General features: G+C 40.2%; 2 protein-coding genes and 1 pseudogene across 5 annotated transcripts; 2 read left to right on the forward strand and 1 right to left on the reverse strand.

The window, feature by feature from the left end:
* Positions 1–1657: 1657 nt before the first annotated feature.
* On the reverse strand, positions 1658–2450 carry LOC145460117 (uncharacterized). The gene is made up of 2 exons (XM_081444849.1): positions 2442–2450; positions 1658–2038 (listed from the first exon to the last, which is right to left on the reverse strand). The coding sequence occupies exons 1-2, from the start codon at positions 2448–2450 to the stop codon at positions 1658–1660; spliced, it is 390 nt and encodes a 129-aa protein (XP_081300975.1).
* A 4509-nt stretch (positions 2451–6959) lies between these two features.
* LOC145502342 (uncharacterized) lies at positions 6960–25309 on the forward strand. Of its 3 annotated transcripts, XR_014051315.1 has the most exons (4): positions 6960–7429; positions 10528–15869; positions 16720–16885; positions 25204–25309. XR_014051315.1 is itself a non-coding variant. In XM_081481623.1 (3 exons), exon 2 carries the CDS (start codon positions 10539–10541, stop codon positions 14982–14984), a length of 4446 nt encoding a protein of 1481 aa, XP_081337749.1. In that variant the 5' UTR covers positions 6960–7429; positions 10528–10538; the 3' UTR covers position 14985; positions 16720–17360. The 3 variants fall into 3 exon arrangements, 1 of the variants encoding a protein (XP_081337749.1); XR_014051314.1 differs by lacking the exon at positions 25204–25309 and having other exon boundaries at positions 16720–17360; XM_081481623.1 differs by lacking the exon at positions 25204–25309 and having other exon boundaries at positions 10528–14985; positions 16720–17360.
* Positions 21554–23993, forward strand: LOC145502391 (uncharacterized; annotated as a pseudogene). Its single transcript, XR_014051318.1, has 2 exons — positions 21554–23082; positions 23289–23993. The product of XR_014051318.1 is annotated as an uncharacterized LOC145502391 (transcript).
* Positions 25310–27057: the final 1748 nt, after the last annotated feature.

Below are 27057 nucleotides of genomic sequence, written 5' to 3' on the forward strand. Positions count from 1 at the left end.
CAGGTCACGTTGCGCATAGGGGTCTGGGTCCCAGGCCATATGTTTATTTTTGCCCCTCGCCCGCAGGGTTTTGGCCCAGAGGCCATTTGCCTGTGGGTGGTACGCTGTGATGCAGAGGCGTGTAGCACCGAGGAGGTTCATGACGGAATGCCAAAGATCAGACTCGAATTGCTGTCCCTGGTCAGAGCTGATCGTCGTTAGAACACAAAAGCGTGAGATCCAAGCCGTTAGGAGGGCTGAAGCGCAGGACTCAGCGGTGGCATCAACCATTGGAATTGCCTCGGGCCAGTGGGTGTATCGGTCAATGCAAGTAAACAGGTAAGTGTAGCATTTGGATGGAGGTAAGGGCCGAACAATGTCCACATGAATACTATCGAAACGACAGTCGGGTGGGGTGAAGGCCTTCAGTGGGGATTTAACGCCGTTGCATTTTTGACTGCTTACAGTCATGGCAGGTACGGGTCCAGCAGGCAATATCTCGCTTCATATTGGGCCAGACATACCGTTCGGATATCAAACGACGAGAGGCCTTGATGCCAGGATGAGACAAAGAGTGCAGTTTGTCAAAGATAGCTCGATGCATCGCTGAAGGCACCAGAGGACGGGGACGACCTTGAGAGATATCACAAAGAAGAGTCCGCCCGGAGCGCAAAAGATGTACTTGTGCGAGCTGCAATGAGGCGGGGGAGGTGGAAAGCTTAAGGAGCTCCTCATCTTGGTCTTGGGCAGAAGCAAGGGTGTCAAGGTCTATTGGGGATTGTTCCAAGGCAAGGATGTTGCGTGACAGTGCATCAGCAACACGATTAGCTCGGCCATCGATATGGCGGATGTCTGTCGTAAACTCATACACAAAAGCCAGATGCCGGGCCTGTCGTGGTGATTGTCGTTCGGCACTGGAGTGAAGTGCAAAGGTAATAATATAAGAGGCTTGTGGTCAGTGTTGATATGGAAAACACGGCCCTCAACAAAATCTGGAAATGTCGGACAGCGAGATAAGTTCACGATCAAAGGCACTGTATTCCAGTTCTGCAGGGCTCACCTTCTTCGAAAAGAAGGAGATAGGTTTCCATTGTCCATTAATGAACTGTTCAAGCACTGCTCCAACAGCGAGGTTTAATGCATCTGTCGTGATGCAGGTGGCAGCATGCGGCTGAGGATGGACCAACAGCACAGCCTCCGACAAAGCCATTTTGGCTGCTTCGAATGCTTGCTGACAGGAGGCAGTCCATATGAAACTGTCATGCCCTTTGGCTTAAAAAATGCTGCCCAGACCTTCCAGCGGTTCATTGACGATGTTTGTCGTAAGTGTCAATGATAGAATTATTCGCAGCTCGCAAGGTGACGTCACCTTTCTTAAAACGATCTGAACGTCTAGCCGGAAAGACGCTAAGTGCAGCTGCCGCGTCAATTAAAAAATTCAGTATTCTTCTCATAAAGTCGAAGGAGGGGAGAGGTACCAGTCGCGTCGACTGGCGGTCGAGTTTCTCTGTAGCTGTTGAAACTTGCAGTGCTCACGGCATTTTAAAGCTTTCGCGCCAAATCGCTCATGTTACCAACAAATATCAAGTTGGGAGCGAGACAGTGGTTGTTCACGCACTGTTGAAGGCGACTGCAATATTTTCCAGATCTGGAGTTGATAAACTGGTGCTTGAGGACCTTAGACTTCCGCCATGTTGTCCGCCATGTCGGCGAGCTCACTGAGGTTGGCATCTCTGTGCACCGCAAAGGCCGTGCGAACGGCGAGTGGAAGTTTCTGCAGGAAAAGCTCACGGAAAATCTCATCATTGCCAGCATCTGTGATTGTACCTCCGCGAAGCTTCAACATATGCCGTAAAAGTGGTGATGGCTTTCGATCACCAAGGTCTTTCACGTGTAGAAGCTGCTGTAAGCGTTGTCGTTTTGAAGGGCAGACACGGTTTTGTAATTCGGTTTTCAGTGCTGTGTAAAGAGCGTCTGGCGGTCGCAGAATAATGTCGCGTACTTCTGAGACATATTGGGCTGGGAGAACGCCAACCACATGACCAAACTTCGTCTTCTCCTGGGTGATATGTTGAGCTGCAAACTAAGCTTCAGCTTGTGCGAACCAAGGTTCGGGGTCAGACGCCCAGAAATCCGGTAATTTCAGCGAAACAGCACTAGCGACCGCGGTTGGTTGTGCCGGAATGGCAGCTTCGTCGGGCATGGTCGCTTCGGGGTCACCAATTTAGCGTTCTGAGTAGACGAACACTAATAAGAGTTAATCTTCTTTTATTCTGCTAACAACAGAACACTCGAACCACAACAGCTTGCTCAAAGGGCACGTGTTTACAATTGGGGGGAATTGCTAAATCCCCCTCTAAGAACTAAATGTCATGTGATAACGCAAGGATGTTATAGAAATGTCACGCAAGGAATGTTGAGGGTCACCACAAGCTAAATACCCTTCCGATCGCCAGTTTTACCTTTGGCATCTCGTTTATTCGGATCGCTTATTTGTATTGAGTAAATTCTACGTGCGGTAGGGCTCATGTGACGGTGGGTGACTTTGCAGGGATCCAAATGTAAATGTAAATGTTTTGCAGCGTTTTCGTCGAGGTCAAAAAGCTTGACTCCAATTTGCATGTATGGTGACCGTAACGCGATACTTCTGTTTTTGTCACGGAAAAAAAAAAAAAAAAAAAAAAAAACTCGACTTCCGTTCTGCTTTCGAGATACATTTGTTCATATATCAAGACAAATGGTTTGTTTCAGCATCAAATTGGAACAGCGAAGTAGTTTGACTTGAGTTTTTGTTTCGCTATAATTTTTTATCTTTTTTTTCCCTATAAAGGTCTACTGAGTGAAATTTTTGTAAAAGAAATATTAGTTTCCATAAAAGCAACCTATTTTTTTTCCTAGAAAGTACTTTTGCGTCTTTTCTAATTAAACAATAGTGTTTCTGTCGAGGAACTACCCTGTAACGGGAGTTTGACACGCCATGTGCAGTTCCTACAAACAAGTTTTTTCAGATATGCAGGCAGGGTGGCGGAGTGGCGTATGGCAGGAGGCAGCTTGGCGTTGTGGTCAGAGCGTCGGACTCGAAATCCAGCGGTCCCGGGTTCCAGTCACGCTCTGACCACTACCTAGATTAATTCCACGGTAGCCTCGAGCTCAAGTCGTCGGCAACGCTTGTAAATAGCCAACTGGTTTGCCTCCGGCCGGTTTGGATTCTTAACAATGTTATGTTCAATTTGAATCATTTGCTTCAGTTGTTTGCTGAGCCCCATTAGCCTTTGTGCTACAAACACTGCAGAGGGTAAATAAATAATTATAATAAGTAACTGTTATAAATAATAATCGACATCGGTAACTTTCAGACTCTTTGCTTTTTTCATGTAATTCAACGAGTTGAGAGGTTAAATCATCAAAGTTAATTTTTTTTAATATTTGGACCTGGTCGATCGAGTTCGGTTCGGTTTTATTTTTAAAAATCAGATCCCATCCGCGTCATATTATAAAACACGATCATTCTATAACGTCCTCTTCCACACAGTGCCCAACAGGGAAAGTGCATAATGGGATAAACCACATGAAAATGCCATTTTTTTCAACTTGTGGCGCATTATTGTTGCATTACAAGTCGAAAAGCGTTATTGCGCATATTATTATCTGTATTGCAAGTTGGAGCAAAATATCGTGCAACGTAGAAAAGAGTTCAACTCCGTGCATGACACCTGTTGCCGTAACTCGTAATACAGTTGAAAATACGCGCAATAACGCTTTTCAACTTGCAATGCAACAATAATTGGCAACAAATTGAAAAAAAAAAAAAAAAAGCCCCATCACTTGGCTTTAAAGAATTTTCTTTGCAAATGTGTATTAAAGCTCCAAGAGTAAATAAATCATTGTTGCTGTTGTTGTCCAAGATCCTTCAGTTCATAGTTATTGTTTTTCATGTGGGTATTCTTTTCATCTTTGCTGTTTCGAGAATAGACCATTATTGGACTGGAACTAGCTGGCAACTGAGGCTGATACGAGGGCGCTTTACAAATGCAAAAGATTTTAATCTCTTTTTCATGATATTCCCCGCGCATGATCTTCTTTTGCAAGCTAGTTCCAGTCCAATAACAAGAATGCAAATATGGCGTATTTGCTCATAACAATGTTGTTGTTAAAACCAAGCTTTCTGAGATGGGTGACAAAAGATCTGTATGAAAATAAAGAAATCGGATGCACGTTAATTTTTTCAGACATCGCCCTCAACTTGACTAAACTAAGAGTGTATTATGACGGAAAAACAGGTCATTGTCATGTTGAAGGGATTTTCCCGAAATTCATAATGACCTTATAAGGAATGGTTATTGAATTCACTTTAAACCATTTTCTATTTATATTTAGTAGACACGTAGAGCGTTAGCATGGTTTGGAAATGCATGAATCTTATTGTTTCTCCGGTTGTTGTTTATATCACAAGTAGCACTCGAGTTCTCGCGTAGCCTTTGAAAGGAAAAGTTATTCTTGATCACTTATGGCTGCGAAAACCCACCCTGAAATTGTAGGTTTAAGATAGTAATCTGTTAGCGTCTCTGCTTAGTAGGACTATTCGCCTTTGTTTTGTGTTAGCGATCAGCTCGGCTGCGCCTCAGTGTCTTTTAGCTCATAGAAAACTGGCTCTCTGGTCTGTTTAACAATTACATTATGAGCTAGGGATTTGCTAGGCCGCTCTGTGGGTTAGGCCAAAACAGGAAGACGGGTTGCTTTTGGTTTCTACATAGACTTTGATAGTGAATTTGAGAGTAATTTGCCCTTCGTCATCTACTACTTTGCCGATAGCAAAACTATTAGCCACCAACTATTAGCCGATAGTCAATTGACCGTCTTAACTCGCTTGCCCCGCCTCGTGAAATAATCGCTCACACACACTTGACCTGTTAGTCTAATTACCAAACTATTTCCTTGTTACGTATTACATTTGGCGGCACCAACATGTCAAATCAAGCTGTCATGATACCTCCAAATATTAGTGACAAATTAAAAGTTGAACACCCAACAGATATTAAAACAAAAAAATGTCTCATGCGTTATTTCTCTTATCCTCGCAGATTTTAGTTAAATCTCCAGCAGTGAGTCATAACATGCCAAATTTCGTTTGCCTTGGTGCGTGCCTGAGTAATTTATCGGCTGTCAACACAGTTTTCATCGCGACCAATTTCCTAAAATAAAATAGCATGATCATTTTAGGTTTCACTTTCTGGATTCTGTCGAGACTTCCTCGGCTTTACGCTGAAAGTCTAATTTTAAAGATAGAGAAACAAAATTCTTTTTTTGCGAATATCATATCAGAATACTTTTCTTGTTTTGCAGAGAGCCAAATAATAAGGTAACTCCGCTGTTGATTCAGTGATCTAATTTACCTGTCAACTGCCCGATATCAAAGAAAGTTTTCATTGATAATTCTAAACACACTGAGTCATACCAAGAGTAATCCCCTATTCAAACCTTGTTCCCAAGGTAATCCCTCAGAGGTTATTTTAATATGTTGTATCCAGTTCTCAGGCGGTTAAATTTACCACGCGTGTTGCGTAAATGTATCTTGGAGTATGACAATGCGTGTAAGGTTGGAAGTTCTGAAGCTGAAAGTGAACTAAAAAAAACTTGAGAGAGATTATTATTCCACGATCATGTGCCATCGTGTATCTCATTAGAAAATGAAAGTTGTCTCTAAGTTGTTTGAATTTTATTAAAGTTACAGACCCTCAAAATGATTACGATGTCGTCTTTGAACTCGAGTTCCCGTCAAGGCATTGATTAAATATCGCTCCATTACTTTTCATTTCAAGTATGCTTTAGTCCTAATACCGATCGAAAATGTCCGAGGCGTTCAATTCTGATGTTCCTTCCATTAAAACAGGGGCACGGAGTCCACTCTAACGAAGTCCTTATGTAGAACGATTTTGAAATGAACGCATGGAAATAAGAAGCTAGCAGATTGAAGAAATTTGGTGGATGTAACGTACACAAATAAACAGGGTCTGAATGGAGTTTAACTAACAGCTAACAAACGAGGCATTTTTTGACTCGCTGCTGGAAAGTGATGTCTCCAAAAACTTCTTACAGCTGAGAAATGGGCTGAAAATTCAACTGATAACTTAACTCAACTGATAAATGAGATTTCAGCAGCTCTAGCTCTCATCCAGACGACACTCAAGAACCGCTCCTGAGTTTAGGCTGGTCGAGTGAACGCGAATGCGCTAAACATGGCACTTGATGCAATAAAATTGCAAAGCTGAACTTTAATCTTGAAGCTGCTACTAAAAGCGACATATTACCTAATGTAGGTACTGAAGGAAACAAACGAAAAATCATTTAGAGGAAGTAACTTGGTCCCTAACGCTGTGAACAATTTCAAACCGCTTATTTCACTGTTATACACCGGGCATTGAAAGTTCTACTGCTTTCCTAATTAAACAAGGGGACCGTAAGCCACTTAACTTTGAAATGAATCATGAAACAGTGGCAATTTCAAGGCCAGCACTGAGTTCTTGATATGCAGAAAAAGAGGAGAACATTATTATAAATTGTAAAAGCTTTGTACGAATGGACACTCAAATTGCTCTCCCTACGTATACGGCCAGCTTTTATTAAATAAAGTAACCATGGCCCGGCGTTCTGACGGAGCTAACCGAAATCAATTTAATTACATTTTGTATAGCTCACATGAAGTCTTCACTTGCCATGAAGATTGGTTTTACTTTTTAGACCCATAAATCGCAAGTGACTGTCACAAATGAAAAACAATTGCGGAGTAGTGTTTAATTCAAACATGCATGCGCTAAGTCTGTTTACCAAGAGCCAGAAACCACTGATTACGAATATATTTACGGTGCATTTTTCTTCGTCTTTGCCGCTTACGGTTTCAAGTAGTACATGGTTATCTTTACCTGTAAGTGGTATAAGTTTAGCAAATTTATCATGCTCTGTGATTTTCATTCTTGTGCGGTAGCCTTGGTCTATGAATTTCAGTTTTGTACCTGTGTCATCCATTTTAAAGGTGCTCAGTCACGGAATTTTGAGTTATTTTGGCCACATACAAAATTACCTTTAAATGGTAGGAAACCTGAAAATAACAGTTTAATAAGATAGAAAAATACCAATGAGATAATGATAAACCATAAAGGAACAAGGATGGCTAAGGATGGAGAAGGTGAACACGGATCACAAACGACGAATTTGTAAAATCGAGCCTAAACTTTTCAATATGCGCAAACCGCGTGACTGAGCTCCTTTAAATTTCAGTTTTGTACGTCTTATAAACGCACGGTGGTAAAGAATAAAACAGTCATGTACTCATTATAGAAATCCATGTCTTTATAAACCAGTGATGATTTTCCTGTCAGCCCATAAACACAATTTCCTGTGGTAAAGAGAGGCTGTCGTTCTCATATTCTTCCCACTGCGAGAAAGGAAAGTGGTGAGTACAACCTTGCGTGGTAGCTGATCAATGATTTTGATTAACCCTTACTAATAAAGTAAGAGGAACCGATCTACGCTTTTAACCTTGCAGCAGGGAACTTTATCTCAATAGCAAGAAAAGAAAATACTGTACTCGCTACTCATGTTTCAGTGCGAACAGTTTCTGACACAATACAGTTCAACTCCATTTCAATATCTGTAAAAAAGTTTTTTTATAACTTTAAGATATCAGTCTATATCCATCGGGTCTAGGCGACACTTCAGAAAAAAGGCATATAGATGCTTGAAGCCCGCTTTTTCAAACTCTCAGGGGAAACGAAAATTAGCTCGAAATAGTGGGATATCGACATAGCCGATAAAAATGACTGATAGGCAGATCCGAGGGAAATAGTTTTGAGTTCGAAATAACGATGAATTCAAGATAACCGAGTTTGTAGTGGTGGGTTCTAATTCTGTAACAGTAATAATTTGTCGTCTTCGGTTTAATCATCATTACGTTGAAAATCATGTACTGTGCCGAGAAGGGTTCCAGTCGAAAACAAAAGTTCGTGCTACAGCTAAAACAGCAGCATACATGGGCCATACGTTAGTTTTCCATCGAGCAATTCGAACGCCACCAAATTAGATCACACATGCGAAGTAAGTGCGTGAACGCACTGCTCTAATCTTTGATTACTACTAGTATATATTTTTTTCTTTCTTTCGCCAAAGGTTCAAAATTACACGCAAAGTACAAGCGGCTAAAGTTTAAAACTCTAAGATTTAAAGTCAATGCCCAAGACTATTGCGGCGGACAACCGTGCAAAGTTTTCGAATCGGTCACTGTAAAACGCAGACTGCAGACTGCAGACTGCACACCGGGGGTAAAATGTAGACTGAGGGTAAAATGCAGACTGCAGACTGCAGACCAAGGGTAAAATGCAGACTGAGGGTAAAATAAAATATTAATAATAAAAAACGAGTCATAAGGATAAAAAAAAAATGTTCGTACCCGTAAAATGTCACGTCAGGACTCACGAAACACACAGAGGCCTCACTCAGCAAAGTCACGTGGTCCTCAAGTCACGAAATGTTATAATTTCTCGTGTTTGGATAGCCGACTGTCACCTTTCAGCACAAACCTCTTGATATATTAGAGTCGAGTACAAAGATTGAATGTCTTTCACAAACTTTAGCTTGTTTAGCTAGCCCTGTTGCTGTGCTGTCGTGTTTTGCTTGCCTTGTGTTCCGAACAATGCCAAGTCCATTTGAAGCAACTAAGACACGCGGTAGTTTGAACGTTATTAAGACTTTGTCGATGAGTACAGGATGAAGGAAATGCGCTGCAAGAGTTGGTCGGTCCCAGACCTAATCGCGTAAACAAAATTCAAAACAAGGGTAAGATGCACAGAATTACAATTAATTCGGGCCCTTGTGGGAAACCTGGTTCAAAATGGGGAGTTCAAGAACTCGAGGTTGATAATATAATGTTTATTTAAGGCTAGGAAACGCCTTTTACGGGTACGCGTACGAACACTCCCAAGTCTTCATTTGATCCGGATTTGATCCTCGTGTTTTTTTATTATTAATATTTTATTTTATCCCCAGCCTGCGTTTCACCCCTGCTCTGCAGTCTGCAGTCTGCGTTTTGCACTGCCCGGTTTTCTAATCCTGAAATTTGATACTATACATATCATCTTTGTCAGGTCGTGGAACGAAATCTATCACCTGACGTTCGCAGTGATCGAATAACTTAATTCTGTCTTCAAAGGAGACATCAACTAATGATAATAACGAGAAAAGTGAAGAGAGAAGTCTTTTCGGCTGATTCCAGGGTTATGGTGATTTTGGGAAATCATTTCACATTTCAGGACGAAAGGTCACGTACTGCTTTTCTGTGTCAACTACAACTTAGTTATCACTTCAATATTGATTGACTCAAAAGAATTTCGCCAATTCAAAACATGATTTACTAGAACTAAAACAATTAAATTAATTTTTTGGAAACCTTGCGGGATGCACCTTTTTTGTAAGGTTTCATAACTCATACTGGCCTCGTATTCTATGTGCAGCGTTACTGATACCTTGGAGTCACTGGAATCCCTTAGCACTTCTTAATCGACATATCATAGTTTGGATCGGCTAAGTTCTTTTTATTTCCTTGAATTTTAAAATTAATTCCTAATTAATTAAGAACACTCGGATCGCCGATCAATTAGTGTTTTGAAGACCTTGAGCGACTGCCGGTTATTTAGCCACAGCAATTTTATTTAACTTTTGTTTCTGAGCTTGTGGGTTTATTAAATAAAATCGCAGAAAACGCCAAGCTTGCTTTTTGATTAATTTTTGTAGTTACTATTTATCCATCAATGCTATAAAATCGATTATAATCGTTTCTACGCATTTTAAAAAGATTTTGTAAGTTTATACCCTTTGAAATTTTTTCCCGTTACTCGGTTTCTCGTTACTTCGTCACCCCTGTTTAGTAACATCCGTCCGTTTCTACGTTTTCCGGCAATCAATCACTGTTAACCAAAAATGCCTAGTTTATAAATTTCAATGTAACCTGTGTGATGCAGGGTATGTTGGTTACACTCGCGACCACCTCCACGGTCACGTTGATGGACACAAACAAAAATCTTCGTCGATTGGTATACATTACTTGCAATTAGGCGAACATAATTCGAAAGGACCTACTTGCCTTTCAGAACAGTTTCACGTGCTTGCTAAATGCTCGAACAAATTTGATTGCCTAATTAATAATTTTTAGAGACTGCAAACTATCAAAATCAAATCTTCGCACGAATTTATTCACTTTACTTTGAGAATGGTGTCACGATGACAACGAAACGTCGGCTCTTAACCTTAATATGCGCTTGTTTATGTTTTCCTAAAATAGTTTCTGACTGCAAACCTTTTAGATTGTCTTTATCCATTTCTAAACAAAGTCAACATTTCCCATAGCTGCAATTATTTAGATGCGTCAAGAAGGGATCGTTTAGTTTTAATTTATTGAAAGCTGCGGAATTGTTATATAAGACATTTTCTCAAGGTTATCGAAGCCAACAGCGAAAACTTCAAATTTGTTTCCACTTTAACTCTCTTTTATCCTGACAGAAGCGTTTGACATGGACAAGACAGCAGAAATTATACAAGCCATCTTTGTCGGCCTCATAGTCGCTGACTTTCTTCTCAACACCAATCGAGTTCTTAAGAGCATCGAAATATGCAGGGAATGCTTGGTCATCTGGAAAGACAAAGCGGGCATCAAAGACGATAAATTAGCCAAATTATTGTTCAAGGGGATTTACTCGAAAATGTTGAACGCTTATAGTTTCATTAATGACACCACAAATGCCATAGAATACGCAGAAAAATGTCTCCAGATATGCCGTGAAAGTGGAGAAAGACCTGATAAATTCGAATGTAAGATCAGCTTTAAACTAGCGAAAATGTATCTCCGTCAATGTAAATACGTACAAGCGAGAGACGTCTTTGAAAAAACGCTTCTAGTCAGTACAGAAATCGGTGAGAGAATATGGGAAGCCTCCTGTTACGAAAACCTCGGAGCTGTGTATCAATTAGTTGGTGAATACAACAAAGCTAAGGAACATCTTGAGAAATCACTGGCGATCAACAAAGAAATTGGTGACAGAAATGGAGAAGCCTCCTGTTACGGAAGCCTCGGAGCTGTGTATCAATTAGTTGGTGAATACAACAAGGCTAAAGAATATCTCGAGAAATCACTTGCGATCAACAAAGATATTGGTGACAGAAATGCAGAAGCCCGCTGTTACGGAAACCTCGGAGCTGTCTATCAATTAGTTGGTGAATACAGTAAGGCTAAAGGACATCTAGAGAAATCACTTGCGATGCAAAAAGAAATTGGTGACAGAAATGGAGAAGCCTCCTCCTATGCACACCTTGGAGCGGTGTATCATTCAGTTGGTGAATATGACAAGGCTGGAGACCACGTCCAGAAATCACTCGCAATTAACAAAGAAATTGGCAACAGAAATGTAGAAGCCTCCTGTTACGGAAACCTTGGAACTTTGTATCACTCGGTTGGCGAATACGAGAAGGCCAGAGAACATATTGAAAAATCACTTGCAATCCAAAAAGAAATTGGTGACCGAAGAGAAGCCGCTTCATGTTATGGAAAACTTGGAACTGTGTATCAATCAGTAGGCGAATATGACAAGGCTAGAGAACTTCTTGAGAAATCACTTGCAATCCGAAAAGAAATTAGAGACAGAAATGGAGAAGCTGCCTGCTACCAAAGCCTTGGAGACGTGTATCGATCACTCGCCAAATATGACAAGGCTAGAGAACACCTAGAGAATTCACTTGCGATCCAAAAAGAAATTGGTGACAGAAGAGGAGAAGCCACTTGTTACGCAATCCTTGGAGATGTGTATAAATCAGTTGACGAATATGCCAAGGCTAGACAAAACCTCGAGAAGTCACTTGCTATTGATAAGAAAATTGGTGACAGAGCTGGAGAAGCCTCCTGTTACGGAAACCTTGGAATGGTGTATAACTCAATAAGCGAATATCACAAGGCTAAAACACATTTAAGGAAGTCATTTGCAATCTTCAAAGAAATTGGTGACAGAGTAGGGGAAGCTTTCTGCAACGCAAACCTTGGTGTTTTTTATCACTCAGTCCATGAATATAGCAAGGCTAGAGAACATCTCGAGAAATCGCTTGCTTTCAACAAAGAAATTGGTGACAAACCTGAAGAAGCCTCCTGCTACAGAAACCTTGGAGCTGTGTATCGATCGGTCGGCGAATACAGCAAGGCTAGAGAACATCTTGAGAAATCACTTGGAATCGCAAAAAAAATTGGTAGTAAAAGAGGAGAAGCCTTCTGTTATGGAGACCTTGGAGCTGTCTATCAATCAGTTGGTGATTACGACAAGGCTAGTGAACATCTCAAGAAGTCGCTTGCGATCCGGAAAGAGATTGGTGACCGAAATGGAGAAGCCTGCTGTTACGGAAGCCTTGGAGTTATGTATCAAACTGTTGGCGAATATGAAAAGGCTAGAGAACATATTCAAAAATCGCTTGTTATCAAGATAGAAATTGGTAACAGAAACGGAGAAGCCACCTGTTACGAAAACCTTGCAGCTGTGTATGAATCAGTTGGCGAGTATAAGAAGGCGAAAGAACATCTCGAGAAATCACTCGCAATGGTGAAAGAAATTGGTGACAGAAAAGGAGAAGCCTCCTGCTACCAAAATCTTGGAGCTGTGTGTCATTCAGTCGGCGAATATAGCATGGCCAGAGAACATCTGGAGAAATCGCTTGCGATCAGTAAAGAAATTGGTAACAGAAAAGAAGAAGCCTCCTGTTACGTCAAGTTTGCTGCGGTGTATCAATCAGTTGGCGAATATTACAAGGCTATAAAACATCTTGAGACTTCACTTGCTATCAACAAAGAAATTGGGGACAGAAAAGGAGAATGCGAGTGCTATGGAAACCTTGGAACTGTGTTTGAATCAGTTGGCAAATATGACGAGGCTAGAGAACATCTTGAGAAATCACTTGCGATCTTCAAAGAGATCGGTGACAGGAGAGGGGAAGCCTCCTGTTACGGAATGCTTGGAGCAGTATATCAGTCAGTTGGTGAATATGACAAAGCTGAAATTTTTTTCAAGAAACTATTGGCGATTACGAGAAAAATTTGCGACAGACCTGGAGAAGCTTTTTCTTGCCAACGACTTGGAGCTTTCTATTTTTCTGTTGGTAAATATGATGAGGCTAATCAATATAATCAAGAAGGATTTGTCATCGCAAGAGAAATTGGAGCCAGACGAGAGGAAGCCTTTCTCCACGGAGTCCAAGGAGCTGTCTTTTCATCAATTGGTGACTTTATCAAGGGTGAAGAACATCTCAAGGCAGCACTTGCAATCAGTAAAGAAATTGGAGACCGAGGTGGAGAAGCACAACTTTGTTTAGACTTAGGAAATGTGCTATTGAACCATGGTGACTGTGCTCGGGCTGAAGAATATATTAAGAATGCGCTTGCAATAAGCGAGGATATTGGACATGTTAAGACCCAGTTTCGATCGCTGCAGTCTCTGGCATACGAACGAATGCAAGCAAGAAAGATCCAGGAGTCTATTACGTACTTTCTTGCCGGTATTGAAAAATGCGAGGAAATGCGCGGCGCCCTACGAGACAACGATGAATTCAAATTATCGTTTTCAGATCACTATATCTGTTCCTACCAGGATCTCTGCTCATTGCTTTGTGAAACCGGAAATTCCAGTGCAGCTCTGTATGTTTCAGAGCTGAGGAAGGCCAGGGCTTTAGCAGATTTGATGTCAGCTCAGTACTCTGTCAAGAATCAAGTCACCGCTAATCCAAAAACATGGGCTGATATTGAAAGCGTCATGGACAAAGAACCTAATTCTTCTTGTCTATATATCTGTTATTCTCTGGACAGCATATACTTATGGGTTCTTAAAGCAAGTGGAATCAAGCATTTCCGAAAGATCAAAGGAAATGAAATTATTGCTCAAGAAGGATTTTGCGGCACTTTGGCTGACTTATTTGCAAGCGAAAGTTTTAGAAGTCTTGGCATTGTACCGGAAGTACTATGCGAAGACCGATCTTTAAATGTCATACAAGAGAAATGCAATTCATGCGAGGATGAAAACCATGAAGCTTTACGAATTGGAAATGAAAGTGAAGATAACAAAGGACCCAAAATGAATATTCCTCTGTGTTACAAACTAATCTTCGCTCCTGTGGCCGACTTGCTTGAGGGTCCTGAAATCATCATTGTTCCTGATCGTTCTTTATACAACATTCCATTTGTCGCGTTACCTAATGAAAGTGGAGAGGTCTTATTAGAGACTTTCAAGATCCGTGTCGCTCCTTCTTTAACAACTCTCAGGCTCATCCATGACAGTCCAGCAGAATATCACAGTCAGACCGGTGTACTGATAGTCGGAAATCCTGAAGTTGGCAAGGTTCTTTTCAAAGGATGTCTCACGGTCATTTCGCGTTTGCCTTATGCAGAAGAGGAAGCGAAGATGGTAGGAAAAAAACTGGGTGTAGAACCTTTACTAGGAAAGCAGGCCACTAAGCAGGCAGTACTTCAAGCCATGAATTCAGTGGGTCTGATACACTTTGCTGCTCACGGTGATGCAGAGAGAGGCGAAATTGCTCTTGCACCGTCTTTTCCCAAGAAGAAACCTCGTGAAGAAGACTACTTATTGACAATGTCCGACATTTCTAAAGTTCATCTTCGAGCTAAACTGGTAGTCCTAAGCTGCTGCCACAGTGCACGAGGTCGGATTAAAGCCGAGGGAGCAGTCGGAATTGCTCGAGCATTCTTAGGCTCTGGTGCACGCTCAGTGTTGGTGTCACTGTGGGCCATAGAAGACAGCACAACAGAGCAGTTAATGAGTCATTTCTACGATCACCTTGTTCGCGGGGAAAGCGCTAGTGACTGTCTTCACCGGGCCATGAAATGGATGAGATGTAACGGCTACTGTGACGTGAAGCAGTGGGCGCCTTTTGTACTGATTGGCGATAACGTGACATTTGATTTTGGAAAGTAAGGTACGGATTCCTTGAAAGATTGGCTTCCTTTTTTTCAACTAAAGGTCCTTAGGAATTGTTCAATATTTTGACGAGAAGTTTTTGATCAAGCTGAATGATTTCAAAAAGATAAGATTGTTTGATTATTTTCCAAATATGTATAAATGTGATTTCAATGAGGGGTATACGCATACAGGATTTAAGGCTTACTTTTTCTCGAGTACTGTAGCCACCTACTAATTGGAATCAGTAGTGCCCTTGACAAAGAATTCGAAAATGCCAATTAACCTTTATGGATTACGAACTTTGTTGAGCATTGAAGGAAAGACCATTACTGGAAGACTATCTTAAAAAATTCCCCTATCTGCACTTTAGGATACAGATGATTAGAACCAATCTTAATATTTCTTAGAAATACAACAACCTGGCTCGTCTTGAGCATCGAGTGACACCATCCATGTACAATCTGAGAGATGGCGGCCATAATATCGTACAGAATTCTTATAATAATGACACGTTCTGCCTAATTCTTCTTCTACGTCACCTCCTCTATAGTCATTTTATTACCCTCGGACTTACAAGATATTGATGTGTTAATTGTATGTCCATGATTTTTGATGGGCATACAATAAATTATGGACATACAATAGGTGTAGCCAGAAGTCAACTTTTTTGACATAATTCTTTTTTTTTTTAAGTTTTCTTCATCGAATTGGAGAAATGAACTAATTTGTACATTTCAGAAGCATTCTGGCTCGATTTTGTATTAATTGAAGTTACTTTTTGACTTTTTTTAAAAAATAGCGAGATCCAAGAGTCAAATGAGGTCATTTAACATCATATGAAGTCATAAACAGCCAGAATGGTATCATCTAGTGGAGCAAGCTTATGGCCATCTAATCAATGTAAATTTAGTTCGCTGTGCGTCAACAGAAAGAAAACAAACGGGAGGGTTTCCATCTATCTCCCTTGTGCCACGGTGGGGGTATGAGTTAGCTTGTACGTCCGAGAGTTAAGCACACTCTTAACCCCTTACATTTTATTAGCATATTATGATTATTGCCACTGTAAGGCATTTTTAATTTAGCTAGTATTCCCTATGTTATTGACACTAAATAAATTGATTACTTCCTTTATTATTATTAAATTACGTAACCTAAAAGTAAATGCTTTTGCTTATCTACACCTGTGATGTAGATTTATCTGCCGGCGGGATAGTTAGTGATGGTAATTGGACCGAGTGGAGCACAATTCAGGGAGAAATCGCGCGAGTAATTTTAAAATCGGACGAGCGGAATTAAAAATGTCTTTTGAGAATTTCTTTTGAGCAAAAACGTCTGTAGCGCTTTTCATAAGTTTTGAAAGCTGTAGGATATATTGCGAAGGAAGCCATTAAAGCGCGCGTAATTGACGTGCGAATCACGTGGGTATCCAATTACAGGTATCCAATTACAAAAAGTTCAAATTCGTCGCGCGGAGAACCATTCACGATCAAGAATTTTGTTATAGATACGATTAAATATGTAATAACACTAAGGTCGATTTTTTATAAAACGATTAACTAAATTTCGGAGAATCTAATCTATACATAATTGTTTGATACTGACTAAGTTGACAGAGCACAAGCCTGCTTACTTTTTGCATACTTTATGCATACACGTGCTTATTTTGATCGAGCTTAGTTAACTCCTAGGTGAAACGTGAATAAACAAAGTGTTGTTGTTGATATTGTTTATACATTTTTTCGTCTTTCAGCTGTTTTTCGTGGACAGACTGATCATCAGAGACAAGAGAAAAGGGTAAAAAAAGCAAAACTTCAAGCAACAGAGCCAGTGCTGTGTTGTAAAAAGTAACATAACACGACAATAATATACACAAGGAACTCAGTTTCGATAATGATGTAGCCACTATCTGCAAGAAGGTGAACAATCAGACAGAGTTCAATGTTATGTTAAGACTGCATAAACTTCCCTAAACTTATTTCCGGTAAAACTATATTGAAACTCTACAAGACCGTCATCTTACCACAATTTTACTACAGCTTTACAATTTGGCATTATTGCAACCACGTAATACTGAAAAGTTAAAAGGCCCTGAATAATAAACGCATACTTAGGTTTATTCTTAGTTATTACAGCTCCTCTCCTGACCAGTTACTTGAAAAAGTTAACATCACTTCGTTAAGTGACAGACGTTTCCACAGTAAGCTGATTTTACTATATAGAAGACTGTTTATGTCAGATTATCAGATTTACATGAGAGACATGTTTCTCTTCGCTCTGTAAACCTCAAACTACGAGGCAGTAACATCCTGTCACTCCTCGAGCCGAGAACAACAACTTATGGTCATCACTCTTTTTCGTATATAAGTGCAAAACTGTGGAATTTCCGCCCCCCACCCCCACCGCAGAGGCCTAAAGAAGTTGTTTCAAGATGCATGAAATCAAGAGGAACATTCTTGAAGTTTTATCAATTTCACATTTCAGTAGTATGTAAAGTGTGTGAGTTAATATTGATGGTAATTGTAAATTTTCATATTGTATTATAGACTGTAATAAGTTTAATATTTATAGTCCATGGGCCAGACCCTCTCAGATGTACCACTCAGAGGGACCAGCTGAGAGTGTGACAAATTTGAAGCTAAGTTGGAGGTGATTACGAGATGTTATGATAGCAACCCCTAAAGAGTAGCTTTCTTGTATATTTTATTGGCTGAAATATCACCAAAATTCGCTTCTGCATGAAAACGAGGCTTGTTTTCAAAAGTCATATTAAAAATATTAAGCTGGACCAAAAATAGTCTTCACACATATAAATACAACAAGAAAGAACACAAATCATTTTTTAAGAACCAAATTTCAATTTACCTCTTTAAAAGCGATGATATAGTAAGTTATGGATTACTTCAAATGTTGCAATGCATTATGGGGAAATTCAAGATGGCGACCTTCATGGCAGGTAAGTACGTTTGACTTATTCACTGATTTCGATAATCTTTAAGTAGAGATCTGATTAGAAATCAACAATATATACAAAATATTAGCTGTATAACTAAACAATAAGCATTTTTATGACGATATAGTGATATTTTGAACGTCAAATTATATAAAACTTACAGTCCTTCGAGATCTACATGGGCTCAACAGCCCAGCACTGTGTTGCCTTAATCATTAATTTTCATCGTTTGTAAGTCGGTATGTGTTTAAAACTCAATAAAAGTTATAACAAGTAGCTACACAACTAAACAATCAGCATTTTGATGGTTGTCTTGTGATAATTTGAACCACAAATTACATAAAATATTGCTGTCGCTCAGTCTTTGTATATATCACCACACTTTGATGCACCGTGTTAATGAATTCTGAATCCAACTGCCTTTCAAACATTTTAAAACGTGTAACAATTTTTGCTAGAAAAAAATAACAATATTAAATTGACTGTCCTTACTTTACCTCTTTTTGAACATTTAAGGAGCAAAACAAAAAACTCTAGAAATTAGCAATGCAGAAGATAACAAGCGACAACGAAAACGAAACGAGTGCTTAATTCACTGTAGTGACGAAAACGGAGAGTTGTCTTCTTTAAAAGACATTGAGTCATGGAAATCGCTACTGAATGCTGCGGTTATTCGTAACCACGAAGAGGTTCTCGATATCGCGAAAACGTTAAAGGAAGGAGAGGTACCCCAGATCTCCTATCATCGAAAATGTCGCAGTATCTTTACGATGAAAAGGGATTTACAAAAGTTGTCTCACTCTGGTTTCAAAGTTGAAGAACAAGGTGGCACAAGTAGCCGCAGATCTTCAGTCCGACAAACCGTGACCACGCAAAGTACAGTCTATGAGCGAATTTGTGTATTTTGCGTGAAGACCAAATACCTCAGGGGAACCAAAACTAGAGAGGCACTGGTCCAATGTATCGACCTGTGTGCTGATAACACGATCAGGAGATCCACGAATACTGGCTATTGTCACTAGGGAGCTTGTCACGGCAGAAGCGTGCTATCACAAGTCTTGTTATCGTGACTACACCCGAAACATTCAAGAGGCTGTTAGCAGTGATACAAAAGAGGAAGATAAGTGTTTTCAATATACTAATGCAGAATCACAAGCCTATAAAATGCTGTTTACCTACATCAAAACCCGATGGTTGTTAGAATGGCTGAGCTTTATACCTTATTTACATCCTTTTTTAAATCTCAAGGAGACATGGAAATCAAAGAATCTACGAGAACCCATTTCAGAAGGAAACTTGAAGGGGAGTTTAGAGGCACACTGGATTTTGAAGATCTTTCTGGCAACAAGCGAATTTTTGTTATTCCGCATAGTCTTTCCCGACTGGATTTAGCCCAACTTGTTATGGAGAAGTCTGAAACTACTTGTCCTTTAAATAGTACCAAGGAAATATCGAAGACCGCCCTCCATCTCAGAAAAGCTATCCAGGATCAAGAAATAAAGGCATCATGGCCACCCCAACCTTGCGAACTATCTGAAAATGCCGTGACCATTCCAGATGACCTCAAAGAGTTTTTGTTCACTATGTTAACTGGAAGCACTGGATTTCCGGGTTTGCAATCTTTTTCTCAAAAAGTTCAACGCCTCATAACCTCGTTTGGACAGGACTTGGTATTTGGTGTGAGTGGTGGACGACAGAAGCCTCCTGAAGCACGTCCTGCTTCCTTACGCTGTACAATCTCTTACTAACAACGTTGAACTAATTCAAATTTTAAATCACTGTGGCCACGGAATTGCCTACTCCCAACTTGAAGAGATTAATACTGCACTTTGCCTTCAAAAGTTGGCAGCAACTTCATGCAACGAAGTTCCCCTCCCCCACAACATCCGTCCATTCATCAGTACCACTCTAGCCTGGGATAATATTGATCGTCTCGAGGAGACCTTGTCTGGTGAAGGCACGTCCCACCGAATCAATGGAATTGCAGTTCAAGCTAATCATTTTGGTCTCCAACCTCCATCAGCTTCAGAACCAATCATTGTGAAATCGAAAAGGAGAAGTATCGAGTCCGTGGATGATGAAACTGTACCTATCTATAATGCCGGCGAGCGCTGTAGGCCCCATACTAGAGGATATGTGGAGTTCAAGTTAAATCAAATCATGGAATGTGCATGGAGAAAGAACTTGCTATGTGTTTTAGTACGCATTCATGCAAGTCAGAAGCAATCTGTTCCTGGTTGGACTGGTTTCAATATTTTGGTGCGTAAAAACCAAGAAGTTGCCAAGGATAACGTGGGCTATCTTCTAACAATCAATGCCCCAGCGACGACCATGTCAGCTGTGTACCAAGTCCTCATCAAGTCCCTACAGATTAAGGAAACTTTAAACCTCCAAAGCATAGTTGTCGTGTTTGATCAGGCACTGCATGCTAAAGCTACTGAGATAAGGTGGAAACACAGGGGACAGTTTAATGACCTTGTGTTGAGAATGGGTGTGTTCCATACCATTTGCACTTTCTTGTCAGTGATCGGAAAGCGTTTCCAAGATGCTGGTTTACGAGACGTAATAGTCGAGTCTGGAGTAATTGCTGAAGGATCTGTGGCTGGTGTTCTAGAAGGCCGTACATATAATCGCGCCGTACGATTTCACAAGCTCATGTATGAAGCTCTTAACAGGCTAGCAGGGATGGGATTTAACTCTTGGATTGAGGAACATCATAAAGAGAAGAAGCCTACTGTTGATGCGTTTTTAAAGGACTGAAAGCGCTCTGTGATAACACATGTGAACAAGAATTCAAAGACACAGTGGAGAGTCCCTCATTTGAAGAAGTATCGCAACTGTTCTGCTTGTATACGAGCTATCTCCGACATGATAATGGGAAGCTATCGAAGTTCTGGATGTCTTATGTTGACATGGTGGAAATATTACTTGGTCTGTTAAGAGGATATCGGGAGGGAGATTGGGATCTTCACCTTTCATATATCAGTGAAATTGTCCCGTTGTGTTTCGCATATGATAACCTTAACTACGCCAGGTACCTTTCAGCACATCTGCATGAAATGTCACATCTACCAGCAGAGCATCCGGACACCCTGGAATACTTGCGACCCGGAGGATTTTCTATTCAGATTGGCGAAGACAACCCTTTTGGGAGAATACCCGTTGATCAGACGTGCGAGGAGACTGTCAACAAAGACACTCAAACGTCAGGAGGAACTAAAGGTTTCAGTCTAAGGCCTAATATAGTAAGCAAATTCTACCTGGTCGCTGAATACCGGAGCACCTTCCTGAGGCAACTCAAAGATATATTGCACATCAGTAGTTCTTGTTCCCAACACAACGATCTACAAGCAACAAGAATACAAAGAGATGAAGCTGATGTTCAATCCATATTGTCAATTCTTTAAAACACTTGGCTCAACCCATTCAGCCCTGACCTTCAAGACCTCGTCTGTCTTTCCACAGGAAAAGTTGCCACTCCTGATGTAGACCACGACTTGCTACAAGCTAAAGATAAAGGAGAGGAAGCCTACAAAGCATTCCGAGAGCAACGACTTCAGTCTAATCCACCCAAAGTCAAGTTCTATGATTCAATCACGAAAGCTAAGCTGAAGACTTTTACTCACTTGAACAAGAAGGTATCAGTTAAAGCTGATAAGAACCAAGAAGTGATCATCAAGGCCGACAGAAGACTGTTTGCTCAAATGATTGTTATCGCAGAGAGAAGAGACTTACAGATGAGAGAAGTGTTATCCCATCCTCTCGGACCACTCCCTTGGTCATTAGCTACCGCAGATGGCTTGATGCGTAAGACGAACAAAACGTCCTTGGTTAAAGAACTGTATAAAAATGTCGAAACAGCAGATGCCATTCCCCAACCCTCAGCATGTGTGATAGATGGGATGGCTCTTGTCCAGTGTTTGAAAGGTGATAAGAAGACATTTGCGGCAGTTGCTGAAACTCTTCTTTGCAGAGTTCTAAACGTAGGGGGAACAAGTGACAGGATTGATGTCGTCTTCGATGATTACAGAGAGGAATCCATAAAGAACGCCAAAAGAGAGAACAGGGGTGACGGTTTAGGAAGCGAATACCGCAACATTCAAGCCGAACACAAGGTTAAACAGTGGAGAAGATTCCTGTGTAGCTCAAAGAACAAACAAGCTTTCATAGTGTTTGTAACCAGCGAGTGGAAAAAAGAAAGGTACACAGAGAAGCTATCAGGAAAGACTCTGGTCGTCACGTGTGGCGAAACATGTTATCAGTTATCGTCTGGAATAATGCAACCTATCAGTGAGCTCGAATCAACCCAAGACGAGGCTAACATCCGAATCCTCTTACATGCTGCCCATGCAGCTAAATCGAGATTTGCTTGGGTCGTCATAGTATCAGAAGACACTGATGTGTTGGTACTTCTTTTGGCCTTCAAGAGCTTTATTCCTTCTCCAGTATTCATTAAAAGTGGTTCACAGACCAGAATCAAGTACATCGATATCTCAAGAGTAGTTGAGAGGGTTGGAGCAAGTGTATGCAGATCACTGCCGGGCTTTCATGCCTTCACAGGCTGCGACACTGTTAGTGCTTTGTCGGACGGGGAAAGGTTGCAGGTTATCGAATTGTAAAGCAAAATGCTGAATTTCAAGAGATGTTCCAGCATTTGGGTATGTTCTGGAATATGTCTGATCACCTGTACCATAGTCTTCAGAAATTTACATGTGCCATGTACTGCAGCAACCCTGGGACAAGCGACATCAATGAGCTGCGATATCGACTGTTCTGTTTAAAGAGAGGAGACGTTGATTCCAACCAGCTACCACCCTGCAATGATACGCTGCACAAACACTCGCTACGAGCAAACTACCAGGCTGCTGTCTGGAGACGAAGTTTACAAAGATGCCCAGCCATCCCATCACCAGTGGGATTTGGCTGGTGTAGTGAAGACGACAAGCTGGTCGTAGACTGGATGGGTGGTCAGCCAGCTCCGCAAGATGTTCTAGAACTACTATTTTGCCAGTGCAGTAGGTCCTGCAAACTTCCGTCGTGCTCCTGTATTGTCAATGGGCTGAAATGTACTGATATGTGCCGGCTTCAAGATTGCACAAACAGACCAGATGATGACGACGATGTTTTATCCGTTGACGACAATGACGATGAAGAAAGCGAAAGGTAAGAATCTCATAACCATAGGAAAAATATGAAATAACTTTCCTTATACATATTCTTACATTCGTAAGGTTTAGTTTCGAGCCATGTACTATTTTTAATGTATCGAGTAACTGTTTGTGGTTGTCATGGCAACCGCTAAATGCTTTAAAATAACTTAGCTGTTATTTTTGTCTGAAATTAAACATGAGTCTTTGTTTACATTTAAGTGAAAATGATGCTTGACTGACGCGAAAAGGACAAGTCTTCAATGTGTTTGGTACTGGTATGGCTTCAGAATGGATGATATCAGGACAAAGAAGATTCGTTAAAGGAGCTCTTTAAAACTCATTAGCTGAATAGTTAATCCAAGCCAGTGCTAGAGTGATCTACACATGATTGAACTTTTTGACAACGTATATTGCAGTTGTTATTTTTTAAAATTAGGAAGTGAAAAGCCTTATTTTCAGTGACTTTTATTTCAGTTGTGGACTCATTGACCATTTCCGTCTCCATGGCAACGAGACAACCTTAAAAAAAATTCCTTCTTTTGTAATTGAATCAATGTCCTATTCTGCTAGGCCTAAAATGTATAAAATGTTGTTTGAAGAGAATTGTACAATGGACATCGCTCAGAATCTGAAGCTGTTAACCGGATCCGTGGTCATTAGGCAGTTTCGATGACGTCATTTTATCACATGCTTAGAGCAAGAAAGCTACTGATAGAACCTTGCTATCATACCTTAAAATAGACTTCAGTTATTGCAGATTGAGAAAATACGTGATAGCACTGGTCCCTCCACATGGTCCAAAAAAAACATTTTTGGGGGTCTTGGCCCATGGACTATTATAGGCATGTCTTCTAACATTCTTATCATTAATTTGTATTTTGCATCTTTTTTTAATTATTTAACTCGAAGATATCAGCTTTATAAATGTAGCCACTCTTAAATTCGACTTTAAATAAAGTTTATGTATGTATATGTTTACACAATAGAAATTTGGTCCCTTTTTTGCCTAGAAAAATTTTTCTCTTTGAAATGAAGCTGGGATAAATACTTCTCTATTTCAAAGTTTTGTTTAGCTTTTATTGCTAAAGCCAAAGCCAGTGTACAATGATTTTGTTATAGACTAACGTTACAAATTGTACGCAGTGAAGGAAGTGCTGACACTTCATGTGACACTGCTGCGATTTTCTTGGATATGCTCGCAGCTATATGATGAAGATGTTGTATTATGATATTCACTACAGAATATGCAAAAGTTATTCGAATGAGTAAAGGATTCAAATGATTAGTTTAAACGAGAAAGAACTGGGAACTTAAGAAAGTTTTGGTGAAAAGATTTACAAATGACAGCCGAAACACTCTATAGGATCGTTGCTGCCGGGAAACGAGTAACGCTCAAAAAAGGCTGAACTGATAAACTTAGCACTTAAGTTTTTTACTTAATATTTGGGTATTGTCATTTCATACATCGATAAGTGACTTCGATCGATTTTGAGAAAGTCATTGCAATCTATCGATAAAAGCAAAATTGATTCGCGACTTCCCCATTTGACTTGCCCATGGAGTACAATTTCAGCTGAAACCATTTATTCGAAGTTTCCTATTAAGTCTTCGAGTGATTTCAGAAGAGTGACCAAGCTCAAGGCTAAAATACCAGTTAATTTATTGTTTTGGCTCGAATTACAATGCGCTACTAGTTTACATTGCAAATTATTTTCCCAAGAACGTGTGCTGATATTATTCATCTAGAGTTTGGTTTCTCTATGAGCTTTAGTCGCTCTTGCTCCGTTTGCCTCTGGAAAGATTTTAATTGTTGGTGCTTGTTCAGGGAGACAGAACTATACCACAACATGGTACGGAAGAATGAGTAGCCTATGTATATAAATGTACGAAAATTACCTGGCGAAATGGCGAAATGTACGTTCATTCGAGCTTGGTGTATCTCAACGTGGCTTTTCTTGCTCTTGTAAAGAATTGGTAGAGTTTTTAAAAATACGTAAGTTTTTTTTCAGATACTTTAGTGTAAAATCTTTGATGCTGAATCTTGAAGAGACTTAACTATGCTTTGCTCTGTGCATTTGAAAATACTGCATTTGCACTTGTCCTTAATTAATTTTGATTATCGTCTTCTTTGCAGAACCACAGATATCGAGCATTCTTGGCCTTGAAGTCAGTTTGTTAGGTTGTGGTATAATATAATCCCACAATTGTTAGGTCTGTTTAATAAAAATACGATGAAGTAGACTGGTTAAAACAGCAACGTTTTACACGATTGCAGTTCTTCTTTCGCATTAAACATGTGCTGAACACTACTGATTTTCAATTTTCTCCTTATTTATTGTCTTGTGACGTTAGAATAATCATAGAATGGCAAAGCCTGGAATAAAAAAAAAATAATGCAACCTTCAAGTCAACTTTCAGTCATTTTTACTTAACAAATAAAGAAGCCTCGACTGTGCTCTGTTCTGTTGTAAAGCACGCAGGAAGCAGTAGAGCACGAAAGAAGTGTAGGGGAAAACACGAGACGTAGTCGAGTGTTTTTCCCTACTTCTTGAGTGCTCTACTGCTTCCTAAGTGCTTTACAACAGAACAGAACACAGTCGAGGCTTCTTTATTTGTTTTATGATAAAGAATCCGATAATTTCCCCACGCATTTGGCTGAATTTTCAAACCAAACTTTATTTTCCAAGCGAGCAAAAGCACTGTTCTCTGATAAAGCGCGCTAAACTAAGCCAATCACAATTCTTGTTAGAATTGTTCAAATAATTTGATTGGCTAACGAAGCGACAGCTGTCAATCACAAACTGGACTTCAGCTAAGCTTTCAGTTTCGAGTAGTTTGAGCGGCTTTCGAGAGATAACGATGCCTTCAAAGTTCGCTTTTAAGATAATTTTTAAATACGGATCTAAAGGCAGGTGAAGGTTTATAGTCCAGAGGAATCCGGCCGTATTGTGGCCCATGAAAACGTACACTTTTCTAGTGGAAATTACGAAACGCTGAGCTCAAAGCTTGCGGATTAATATGCGAAATGCCGAGTTGAATTTGAAAGGAGCTACAGTTATTTACGCCTTGTAGCCGCATGCAGCAAGACTGCCCGAACTAGCGTAAAAGTTAGAAAGACTAAACGGCTCCCACTGGTTCTGCTCCGAGCACAGAAGAGAATATCAGAGCAAGCTTTGCACTGACCACTCGTCGGTTCACTTCGCTGAGATGACCGGAGAACGAGCGTTACTACACTGCATGTAAGTGTTGTTTGAGCAATTGAGCATTTTTACCAAAATAAAGTTTCTCATCATAAGCAGAGACAGTTCAATTGTTGTTTTCGGTCGTTGTTTTACTTCTTAAGTATAATTTCTGCCTTCGCAACAAACATAATATCTTTTATCGAAGCACTGTTTAGGTTGAGAATTTGCTTATTTCGCTACGTGTTTTGTCGGCGGGAATCTAGCAAAACTTGTTATTTTAGTACAGTTTTAACGCTACTGTTGCTAACAATGGTCTCTGTGAGCCATATTTACTACAGACAAATAGCGCGTTTCCATTGCGTTTGTCTGAATCACAGGGGATGTTTAATTTGGGGCAAATTTGTCAAAATTCCAAAGGAAAAATTTGAAAGCCAACTTACCGTCAATAACCTGTGCTCTGTTCTCTGATAAAGCACGCTCTTTCAGCCAATCAGAGCGCGCGTTATATGGAAACTTTATTATAAATTTTCTTAAAAGTAAACACATAAATAATTGCCTGAAATAACACCGAAAACAATTTCCCATGAGAACGAGAGAAAATGAATTTCAAAGCTCAGAGAACTTGTGCAAAGACAGGCAAAATTTCATTATCAGTTTCATTTCACCAGTACTTTCAAGTGTTTCATACGAAGTTCAACATTCGTTTTTTACGCTTGGTGTTGCTAGAAATGATTTGTTTTTAGAAGATATTTAAAACAGTCGTACACTGACAAGTTTGCAATACGATGTAAATAATCTTGGTACTA

This window comes from Orbicella franksi, chromosome 11 (assembly GCF_964199315.1).
Source record: "Orbicella franksi chromosome 11, jaOrbFran1.1, whole genome shotgun sequence".
Lineage (NCBI taxonomy): Eukaryota > Metazoa > Cnidaria > Anthozoa > Scleractinia > Merulinidae > Orbicella > Orbicella franksi.